The sequence below is a fragment of the Mustela putorius genome, unplaced genomic scaffold (genome assembly GCF_011764305.1).
Source record: "Mustela putorius furo isolate JIRA1106 unplaced genomic scaffold, ASM1176430v1.1 tig00000407_pilon_pilon_pilon, whole genome shotgun sequence".
NCBI lineage: Eukaryota > Metazoa > Chordata > Mammalia > Carnivora > Mustelidae > Mustela > Mustela putorius.
This window is the reverse complement of record NW_025421373.1, coordinates 13,579,984-13,591,924: the sequence shown is the minus strand read 5'-3', so window position 1 is coordinate 13,591,924 and position 11,941 is coordinate 13,579,984. Positions and strand designations below refer to the sequence as shown.

Here is an 11,941-nt window from a genome sequence, read left to right as displayed (position 1 = left end):
CAAGCCAATCTTGAATCAAAGGATACACGGAAAACTTTCCTGCCCCAGAATACAGGGACTTTGAATTGAGTGGAAATTCTAGTGCTACTCCCCAGAGATCACTTCCTTAGTCTCAAATCCTGGGGAAAATGATTCTTTTACTCACTGTCTTAGTTCAGGCTGCTCTCACAAAGTACAATAGGCTGGAGAGTTTACAGACCAAAAAAAATTTTACTTCTCACAATTCTGGAAGCTGGGAAATCTGACATCAAGGCGTCAGCATGATCAGGTTTTGGTGAGGGCACTCTTCCAGGTTGCAGATGGCCACCTTCTTGTTGTATCCTCAGATGGCAGATGTAGGAAGAGAGAACTCTCTGGAGTCTCTTTTATAAGGCCACTAATTACATCCCTGACCTAATTATCTAATTTCTAACAATCTGAGTTGTGTCAAAATGGAAGAGTTTATGTGAAGGTAGTAGAGTCCTTTCCCCTGGTAGTTTTCTGGCAGAGGCTGAGTCGCCAAATGCTAAGAACTGGAAGGAGGATGGCGGGGGGCAGTCTATAGTAGAGAATGTATCAACCTGTAGGACCACCTAACAGTGCCTTCAATTATAAGATTCTGTCATCTACCCATACTGTTCCACCACTTACCAAAAGAAAGACAGAGATTTCACAGGCATTAGAAAAATAGTCAGATAAGCCTGATACTCCTCCTGCAGTGGAGAAATCTGTACCTAAAACAGTGCAGTCAGCACAAACTGAGACAAAATGGCTCTTGTAAAAATTGTTAATTCAATCGCTTAAATAAAACTGTCTAAGCGTGCATATGGTACTCATTTAATAAATCTTTTAAAGTGACACTTCCTGACAGCAAGGGAAATATTTGGGTGCCAACTTCAGAACCACAAATCTGTCTAAATACTATAACTTGTAAAGGAGATGCTTTGCCAATATATAAAGCAAATATCACACACACACACACACACACACTTACTTTTTAAAATATTCTTCCTTATCATGTGTAAGTTTGCCTTTCTAAGGCAAGTGTTTATAGCTGAAATCACATGGTATTGCTGTTTTTAACCATACTTTTTTTTCTTTTCCTTAGTACAATTTTTTTTCTACTACATCAATGTTTTATAAATAGGAGTAAATTAATTACTTTAATAGAGCCCACGTGTTGTTAAGTCATGGTGGTTAGTAGACTTTGCTTTGTGTTAACCTTGAAACCATATATAATATAATGATTGCATGACCACTGAGATGACCAAATATATTTATCATCTACATCTGGTCTTCATCCATGGTTCTTAGTTCACAACTCCCAAAACCCTTGGAATTTCCTAGGTGTTGAGTGTGATAAAAGTGACTTTGCTATGTTATTGAGATAACTTGGGGTGTGGGATGCTGGTTGCCATTACAGACCACCTTGTGATTAGAGGGTTGGAATTCTCAGTCCACTCGAAAGATCTCCAGAGAGGGGAGAGGAGCTGGAGATTGAGTCCAATCACCAGTGATAAATGATTTAATCAACCGTGCCAATGTAATGAAAATTCATAGAAATCTAAAAAGCCAGGGCTGGAAGAGCTTCTGGGTTGGTGCTTACATGGAGATGCTGCAGGATTGGTGTGCCTGAAGAGGACATGGAAGTTCTGTGTTCTTTCCCCCGTCCTACCCTATATGCATCTCTTCTATCAATGATCTAGTAAGTAAAATGTTTCTCTGAGTTCTGTGAACCACTTTAGGAAATTAATAGAACCTGAGAAGGAGCTTGCGGAAACCTCTGATCTAGAGCTGATCTGTAGCCAGTTGGTCAGAAACCCAGGTGATAAAACTCCAGCTTCTGACTGACATCTAAAGTTAGGGGTTGGGGAGCAGGGTCTTGGGGGACTGAGCCCTTTTCCTATGAAATCGGATGTTATATCTGGATAGTTCAAGAATTGACTTGAATTCTTGGACTCTGTTAGTGTCCAAGAACTGCTTGCTGGTTGGACAAGCGCCCCCACTCAACAACACACACACACACACACACACACACACACACACACACATCAGAACAAAAGACCATATTTAGAATTTATTTGATTCCACCAAAAGCAAATATATCCCTAATAGCATGAGTCAGTTATGCAGATGTTATTGACTGTTCAGTTAGGATACAGAAAAGATTTAGTTAGGATACATCATTCTTTATACAGAAATCAAATTTATAAAATCCCAATTAAAACCCGGAGATTAAAAGAAACCTAAGAGGATATCAACTAATTGCAATGGATAAACCATGACTGGTTCACACTAACGCAAATGAACTAAAAAAAAAAAAATGATACCGTGAGGAAATTAAACTCTGAATATTTGATGATATCAGGAAATTATTGTTAATTTTTAAGTATAATGATAGTACTGTGCTTACTTTTTCTTTAAAGACTCCTGAATCTTTAGTTTTTAGAAAATCATTCTAAAATATTTGTGAATGAAATCATGCAATGTCTGGGATTTGCTTTTAAACAATCGACAAATGGGGAAACAGAAGGGGTTATAGAGGAAAGAGGACGAAGTCTGACTTGATAATTATTGAAACTGTTGATGAAAACACACATGAGCATTCATTATACAATCATCTCTACTTTTATAAATGTCTGGTATTTTCCATATTTTTAAAATAAAAACAAATCTTATTTAGACATTTCTCTTTTCTCTGCCAAGTCCTTCTTCAACTTTCAGCTACCATATTTTCCTGTTTTACTTCATTTTCTATTTCCTGTATTCTCTTAAGCAATTCAACTCTCAACAGAAAAACAAAAGCCTTGAAGCTAACCACGCCCAGCCCTTTAAAGAACACATTAAAGATTATGAATTACGCTCAGAGTCTATCCCTTGAGATCTTGGATTCAAGCCAAAACATCCGTTTAATCATCTAATCTAATTGCAATTCTCCTTGTATATCATCACACTGGAATTTTTTAAACAAAGAAAATATATTACCATAAGTGTTGTCATCTCAACAGCATTACAATATATGCGTGTGTGCGTGCGTGTGTCCATGCGCGTGTGCGTGCATGTGTGCGTGCGTGGGTGCCAGTTTATCTCTTCATGTGTGCTCAAGAGGCACAAAGCCTAAGTCAGTAAGAGTGGAAAAATTAATGATTTTGAGAGCTTCTGAAATAAATTAAATTAAATAATAAAGTGAAAAGTGGACTAAACCAAACAAATGAGGACAATGATATGAGGTATAGTCTCCATGTGAATTTATCTGTTTTTATCTAACTTATCTAATTTTATCGTCTTGCCTTCACTTTTTTTTTTCAGGTTTTTTTTAAATTTATTTTTTATTTATTTTCAGCATAACAGTATTCATTACTTTTGCACCACACCCAGTGCTCCATGCAATCCGTGCCCTCTATAATACCCACCACCTGGTACCCTGATCTCCCCCTGCCCCGCCCCTTCAAAACCCTCAGATTGTTTTTCAGAGTCCATAGTCTCTCATGGTTCACCTCCCCTTCCAATTTCCCTCCAACTCCCTTCTCCTCTCTCTCCCCCATGTCCTCCATGCTATTTGTTATGCTCCACCAATAAGTGAAACCATATGATAATTGACTCTCTCTGCTTGACTTATTTCACTCAGCATTTTATTCACTATTTATGATTTACATAAAGCCAGCTCACAAACACAGAAGGAAAATGTTATCAAACATAGGAAATAAATAGCTCCATCGGGCTCCCACAGATCTCCAGTCATATTGGAGTTCATAGCAATATTGCCTACCCTTAAATATCGGGAACATAATTTTTTTTGTTGACTTTTGTTCTGGCAGACACTTGGGAGTATCTATTTAAAAGATCCTTATAATTATGATTAGTGAAAAGAAAGTCAGTTATCATATGGTTTCACTTATTTATGGAGCATAAGGAATAGCATGGAAGACATTAAGAGAAGAAAAATGAAGGGGAGGATACCAGAGGGGGAGATGAACCATAAGAGACTACAGACTCCAAGAAACCAACGGAGGGTTTTAAAAACGGGGTGGGGGGGGGAATGGGTGAGCCTGGTGATGGGTATTAAGGAGGGCACGTATTGCATGGAGCACTGGGTGTTATACACAAACAGTGAATCATGGAACACTACATCAAAAACTAATGATGTACAGCATAATGACTAACATTAAAAAAAAAATCCTCATCCCTTTCTTACCTGTCTTCCTCTACTGAGAGGGCATGGAAGCTAAAATACATAACTTCCCAGACTCTACTGCAGTGCAGAATGGCCAAATTCTTACCAATTAAATATGATTGGGAGTCACTGTGAATGCCTTCTCTTCTCAAATTTAAAATGTAAAGTCTTACATGCAGAAAGCTTTGTACTCTTCTACCTTTTTCGTTCCTGGAAGGCAAACATGAGGTCTAGAGGTAGAACAAGGCCATCGTGCTCTTAAGAGATCAAAAACACATGCTAAAGATAGTAAAGTAGGAAAGAAAGAACTTAGACCCAGAACGACACTGCTGAACAGATGCTTTAGTTCTGGCTTCCTGTCTCCAAACGGATTTTCATATACGAACAACAGAACATTATGTATTAAAGCTAATGTTAAGAGGGTTTTCTGGGTTTCTGCTTTGTTGTTTATTTGTTTGTTTTGCAAGGAAACATATTCCTAACTTATACCCTCATGTTCCCGGGAGGAAGTGCATGGCAGCCATTCACAACACAGAAAAACATAAATACATTTAAGAACGTTGGCAGACTTTTGCTTCTGGCAAAGATGTAGTGACAGGGATTGGATTTACCTTTCCACCTAAATTAAGTAAAAGAACAGACATAATATAAGACAAAACAGTTTTCAGACACTGAACACCTGTTCATGCAGGACACTGGTCTCTAAGAGAGGGGGAAAATAGGAAGTTGGCTCCAGTGACTGCCCAACTTTAGTTCCTAGATATGGAGCTAGATGTCCAGGCGGGCAAGGTGGATAGAGTCATTATGGCAGACCACCAGGCGGAGTGAGGGGGTGGTTGGCCATCAGGGGTGAAGGGTAGGAAGGGGGCAAGCTGCCAATAGAAAAAGCTCTGGGATCTGCAGAGTATTGACCTCCAGTCTGCAGCTGAGTGCTGAAAAAGGTACACATACGGGGAGAGCAGAGACTGGGGAACAAACCATGCAAAAGAATCAAAGCAATGATCCCCAAAGTCCACCCAGAACTAGGGATAATCTGTATTTCAAGTTGTGGTAAACTTCACAACTTGTGGGACAGCAGATAATACTCAGAAGACTATCACCTCAGTATTAGGGCCCAAGTAGACCTTCATTAAGGTTTTTTGGTCCTCATAATTACAAGACATAAAAGCGAGCTCAGAAAGGATCAAGATATTCTCCAGTAACTTAGATGTGTCCCAGAACAAAGCTCAAAAATATTCAGCACCCAATAAAATGTAATTCACAATGTCTGACATCCAATGAAAAAAAATCAAAGCAGAAAAATATAATCAATGAGAGGCATAAAAAGAATCAATAAATAGAAACAGATGTAGAAATTACATACTTTACGTTGTCAACACCAGAGAACTCAGTATATTTGCTTTTATAAAATTAACACACTACCAAGAAGCAGGATTTAGAGAATATCATTTTATGAAATATAATACAAAAGACAGAAATGCTGAAGAAGTAATTAACATGTAATTAACAATTCAGCAAGTAACAATTAGACTGATTATATTATCAGTATGATTATTTCATAAAGAGTCGTGGAAGGGGTGCCTGGGTAGCTCAGGTCAGTTAAGTGTCTGCCTTCCAGGTCACGATCTCAGGGTCCTAGGATGGAGACCTGAAACCAGCTCCCTGCTCAGTGGGGACACGGCTTGTCCCTCTGCCTCTCCCCCAGCTTGTGCTCTCTCTCTCTCTCTCTCTCAAATAAATATATAAAATCTTTTTTAAAATGCGGGGGGAAGTCCTGTAAGAACACTTTCTCTTAAAATCAGAAACCATGATATTCTTTTTTTTTTAAGATTTTTTTTTTTTTAATTTATTTAAGAGGGAGAACACTTGCAGGGGAAGCCGCAGAGGAAGAGAGAGAAGCAGACCCCTTGCTGAACAGTGAGCCTGAGCAGGGCTCAATCCCAGGACCCCAGGATCATGACCTGAGCCAAAGTCAGATGATTAACCAAATGAGCCACCAAGGCGCACCAGAAACCATGCTCTTAAGGCCATGATAGACAGAATGCAGCTGGAATAATTTAGTCTGTTTTTTTTTTTTTTTATTAAGCTGTAAATGCAAGAAGAACAGGAGTGATGCAAACAAAACAACAAATAACAATAGTTTGGTGCAAATTTAGTGCAATAATTTAGTGAAAACTCAGTACAACAACTTCCTCTCTCATATCCCTTTTACAGAAGGCAAGATGGAACTGAGGCTTACAGGAAGTAACGTAATTGCTAAGCATCTCTAGTACCTCTATCTACTTTTCTGCTTTAGTGAGCACAAAATGCTGACATGGGCTCCAGGTTCGTCTCCTGGAACTTCTGGGCTCTTCTCTTTGCACTGTGGAAGCAGATGAAGAATTACATATATTTTTTTTAATATTTTATTTATTTATTTGACACAGAGAGAGAGAGATCACAAGCAGGAAAAGAGGCAGGCAGAGAGAGAGGAGGAAGCAGGCTCCTGGCTGAGCAGAGAGCCCGATGCGGGGCTTGATCCAGGACCCTGGGATCATGACCAGAGCTGAAGGCAGAGGCTTTAACCCACTGAACCACCCAGGCGCCCCAAGAATTATATATATTAACACTAGGGCCAGTGATCAAATCATGTTTTGTTTTTCAATCCTTGATCCAGATTGTGATCTTACGATTTGCCTCCTTTTGTTGATTCCAACAAAAATCCCTGTTCATATTTGACTGCTACTGGTAACTGGACATTTTATTATTTGAAACTTCACCTAACATTTTACCATCACTTCTTGAATAAAATGTTGTTGAACAGTTTCATTTAATGTGTTTTTATAAAACTCATTGAATATGGAGGATTCTAAAAATCTCTAAGAGTAACATGAAAATACTCACAATTTATGGCACTTCTAGAGGCTGTCGAAACCACCAAAATCATTAATTAGAAATGCAACTTGACGGTCATCAAAAGGCAAGAGAGAAGGGTTTCTTTCTTTAAAAAAAAAAAAAAAAAAGGTAAGAGATTTTTCTTTCTAAATGTAAGATAATCACCTAGAGGTAATAAATTGCCTTTTAATCCTTAAAAATAAATACTGATGGCTGTTTCTTCTAAGATTTATTTATTCAGGCACTTATGGGGCCCAAGTAATTTATTATGAAAAGCTGAGAGAATGAATGTATCCTACTTTGTATAACCTATCAACCACTAAAGCTGAATTCCTCAATCAAAAAAATGACGTTCACAGTAGCATGACCTGAGCATCTAAGAGGTAATTGACAGTTAAAAGCTAGACCTTCTAAAGAGAAAAGCTAAATGAGCTCCAGAACACAGAAAGCTATACCCGAGATGCCAGGCCACTAGGGAGGGTCTTCAGAGGTCAAGGGCTCCTATTGCTTCTCTCACTACTCAAATTATGAAGCAAGTCTGTGTTCTTCTCCCAACACCTGTCGGTAACAAAGCTAGAAATATCTAACATGAGGGGTATTTGGGAAACAATTTGCTAGAAAATTACTTGTCTCCAAGGGCTTCATTATCTATCGCTTGAGAATGAAACCATTTTATAAATCTCTCTGAAAACTCCCTCTCTAGCTTAAATTCTTAAGCTCCTTCTGAATTGCTGAAAAGAGGACTTTTTAAAATTTTTTAAAAGATTTTATTCATTTATTGGACAGAGAGAGAGAGAGTACACGCAAGCAGGAGGAGCAGTGGGACAACAGGAAGAAGCAGGCTCCCCCTGTGAGCAAGGAGCTGATGTGGGGCTCCATCCCAAGACCCAGAGATCATGACCTGAACCAGAGGCAGATGCTTGACTGACTGAGCCACCAGGTACCCCCTGAGGGGATGACTTTAAAACCATAATTTCAAAAATGCAGCCTGCTGAGTAAAATAACTACAGGTAGGAAAAGCAAAGAAGGGTAAGAGAGACCAGAGGAAAAGAGAGAAGAGAAGAGGAGGAGACAGTGGACAGGGAGGAGACAGGAGGGGAGTCGAGAGAAAGGAGGAAGTGAGAGGCCACTCACAGCATAAGAATGGTAAATCTGTGTAAAACTGGCATCCAATACCTCTTGCTTTTTATGCACCAGAGTGTAAGGGGTTAGGCTTATGTCTAAAAACTGACTGGGAAAAAAAGTTGGGGGGCCTAATTTCATTTTAAATACATTTTACGAAATCTAATACTTCATTAAAGAATAAAAGGATTCATGTCAAAGTTCAAAGGAATTGTACTCTAAAACCATTAAAACCACAAAAATGTAAAGTTCTATAAATTTTAATATTAGATAGATTGGCTGATAGATAGATATTGTCCCTTTGCTTTATATTTTGCCTTTACAGCCTTATTAATGTTCCTGTCTGATAATACCTCATCTGGGAGCATGGTGGTTCTGGGATTAGGTAGTATCACTCGTCAAGTTAGATTGAAAGGGAAGGGTACCATACAGCCAGGAAGACTCCTCAGTTGTTTAGCAAGCTAAATTTGAATTCCCTTGCAAACAGAGATCTAGAAAAAATAGTCCATTAGTTAGCAAAATGTCATCCTACTAACTTTGAGAATCAGTGCTTAGCATGCTCCTAGGGCTTACGAGACCCATACTTGGGTCTATATTCAAACCCATATTTGTTAACCTAGTGTAAAGAGAAAAATAGGAAATAATGGGGAAATGAAACAAGATGTCCTCAGGAAAATGGAATAGAAATGATAGCAAATCTGTTGTTTTAAAGTTTGACTTTTTAAAATCTATCTGCAATATTGCTTTATGAAAAGAGAGATCAACAGGTGAATTTGCTTTATCTGAAGGAATATTTGGCAAAAAGATGTGTTTTGATTGCTCCAATAAATTACAAAGTCAGTATAAATCAATCATCTCCTAACCTCCCTAATCTCTACAAAATCAAGGAAAACTGGTATACAGACATTCAGGAAAATCATTTGCTACCATTCACAAAAAGAGTAAGAAATTGATTATAGCAATTATCTGAATAGCTAGTTTTTCTTATTATTGATTTTATTGCACATTGTTCTTTAAGATTCTAAAAGCATGTAATTTGCAGTGTCATTTTTCCTACAAGACATTAAGAGTTTCAGCCTACCTCAATACCTCTTGGATCCACCAGTTCTCACCCTATTCTTCAAAGGTGAGCAAATCACGGCACTGGAGGTGAGAAGCTCCTCTTCTTGCCCAACCAAAATGAACACCCTTCAAATCACTGCTAAATTTTCTATTATGCCCTAGTGGGTTATTGGGCAATGAGCTTAGACAGTGTTTCTCAGACTTTATTGAGCCCCGGAATCACTAGGGGGCTCATTAAAAATACAGATTTCTGCCCCTCATTCTAATTTACTAGGCCTGGGGTGGACCTGGGAGCAGACATTTTAAATAAAGACACCAGGTGATTCCTGTCACCAGGCACTAATGGACACAATCTGGAAAATAGTAATGCTGACTTGAGAATGTTCTTAACCAGCAGCCTGCTGAGGTCCTCTATAATAAATACAATGCAAAATAATCTGTCTGTAAAAACAATGATGAATTCAAAGATTTAGTTGGAAGTATTTGACCTATGAATCTGAAATAAGCTTCACCAAAGGAGGGGAAGATAACTGGAAGAGGAGTCACAGATGAGAATCGTCACAAGCCCCTTCCCTTGGCCCCTTTCACACCTAGACTTATAGACTCCTTGCACTCCCTTCCCTAACACCTGCCACATTAAGATCCAGTCAGTCCTGGCATACATTGAAAATTGTGGTCATATAGATTTAGAGTTGGGGCATTGGGACCAGATTTAGGTCCATACTAGTAAAGCTGAAAACATGATGTCAAAGAGGTGTGGATAGAAAATGATTTGAAAACAAGAAGAGAGAATGGAATCAAAGGAAAAAGCCTGAGCCTGGAGTGAGGCCAAGACCCGGACCGAGTGAATGGAGGAAGGAAAGTGGGGAACAGGACGGGGTGGCAGAGAAAGCTTTTGCTTTGCTGCTGTCAGTTGGACATTCTATTCAACTGCCCCTGGTGGGCATTCCGGTCCACTGAGCATGCCCAGTTTGTGTGACTGACTTTCACCAAGTAGAACAATCACCAAGATCACCATAAAGGCTTTACCAACACCAGGCCAGTAAAGTGACCACTGAAAACCATTCCCAAATTTGTGATCAATGGACCCAAGTTTAGGGAGAGGAACTCCTTTGGTCTACAAAAATGCTTTGAGTCCCAGTCTCTAATTTCTTCCTTCTCAGATACTCTGGTCTCCACCCAAGGGACAATATTCGGTGAGATGCAGCCATTTTGTTGGTCAGCAGGAGCTCAGAAGCAAGAAAATGTCATAGTGGTAGAATACAGCGTCATCCTTCTCAGTAGCAGCCCATCGCTGGAAGCTTCCAGATCGTTGTGCCAATCAAGTGGAGGAGGGACTTTCCTTTAGAGAGCCTTATGTGAACATTTTGTGAGAAACTTGTCAACTTGCTTGTTCAATTTTTTAGCCATACTATTTCTGATACTTAGGTGCTGTCTCTTAGAGAGCCTGAAACAGCCAAGACATGACTCAGGACATGGAGGAAACTGTAGGTGAGCATCATGGGATCCTGAGGAGCTAAGTGTTTTGTCTATGTTTTGTCTATGTGATCACATGTCTATGTGGAATGGGGGATGGTGTGAGTCATTGTGGAGGGTCTGTACAACTGAAAGTGTTATAAAAAGTTATGCTAAAGTACGATTATTTCTCTCTACTTCCCCTTTTATTCCAAAATAATAAATCGTATTGACTGTAAAGGGGCAGTGATAGACTAGAGCCTGAGAGATGATCATGCCTTACTTTCTTTAAAAATATATAGTCTACATGAAGAGCAAGTACCTACAACACAAAGAAAGACAGTCTTTTATTTACTCTTAAATACTGGAATGGTCCTTTGGAAATATTTTCCCCTAATTTTCAAGCATGTTGCCTATCTGCTTTGCCAAAAAAAGATTGTGCTAAAGGGATCTGTGGCTTGATTTGGAGACTCACCTCCAAGGGTTTCTCTCTTACCAATTTGCCATGTGGCCTGAATTGCTCAATTCCTTTGACTCACATGTTTTTTTTCAGTTTTCTGATGAGAGTTATTCAAATACAAATATGCCTGGAAAGTGCAAGTCAAACTAATTTAGATCATTATCAGAAAACAGAAGGTTCCATTAGCTTGGGACCAGAAGAGGGACTTGGCAAGACCAGAAGGTTAGATGGAGAGAAACAGAGGTAGACAGACTGTGGAAAAGTACAGAGGAGGTGCTGAGGAGGAAATGAAAGTAAACAGCTATATCACACCATTGTCTTCTCATGCTCAGGTAGGGTAGAAGGGTTTCAACTCATGGCATCTGAGAACTGCACCTTGGTAGAGAGGATATATAGGGTGATACCTACATGACAGGAGGGATAAATAGAAATGTAACATTTTTTTTTAATATTTACTTATTTGTTTGAGATAGAGAAAGCACAAGTGAGGGTTGGGGGCCAGAGGAGAGAGAGAAGCAGACTCTCTGCTGAGCAGGGAGACCAATGTGGGGCTCCATCTCAGGACCGTGCAATCATGACCTGACCCGAAGGCAAATGCTTTGCTGACTAAGCTACCCAGGTGCACCAGAATGTAGCATCTTTTATCTTCCCCTTCCCCTTTAATTCAGGTTTTGAAAAAATATACAAAATATCTGTTATTTGCAAGTATGTCAAGCATATAAAATATGAATAAAACTTAGCTCCTGTCATCAGAGAGCTGACAGTCAAGAAGAAGGAGGGTCTGGGACAAAAGAGAGAGAAACAGAGAAGCAAGA

At 39.2% G+C, this 11,941-nt stretch overlaps 1 protein-coding gene and 1 long non-coding RNA gene across 5 annotated transcripts in view; one reads left to right on the top strand and one right to left on the bottom strand.

The window, feature by feature from the left end:
• Window positions 1–6,220: 6,220 nt before the first annotated feature.
• LOC123391949 lies at window positions 6,221–10,115 on the bottom strand. The gene is made up of 3 exons (XR_006606634.1): window positions 9,231–10,115; window positions 7,037–7,133; window positions 6,221–6,515 (listed from the first exon to the last, which is right to left on the bottom strand). It is a non-coding gene; the product is annotated as an uncharacterized LOC123391949 (long non-coding RNA).
• A 67-nt stretch (window positions 10,116–10,182) lies between these two features.
• The window catches only part of MROH2B (maestro heat like repeat family member 2B), a 63,288-nt gene continuing 61,529 nt past the window's right edge, over window positions 10,183–11,941 (top strand). For 3 of the 4 annotated variants that reach the window (XR_198388.2, XM_004737959.2, XM_004737957.2), the window contains exon 1: window positions 10,183–10,702. Coding sequence is in view for 2 of the 4 variants with exons in the window: in XM_004737959.2 (XP_004738016.2) it covers window positions 10,675–10,702 (28 nt within the window). In the remaining 2 variants the exon portion in view is untranslated. Of the gene's footprint in view, window positions 10,703–11,219; window positions 11,459–11,941 lie in introns of all 4 variants that reach the window. The other variant, XM_004737958.2, reaches the window with a different exon arrangement.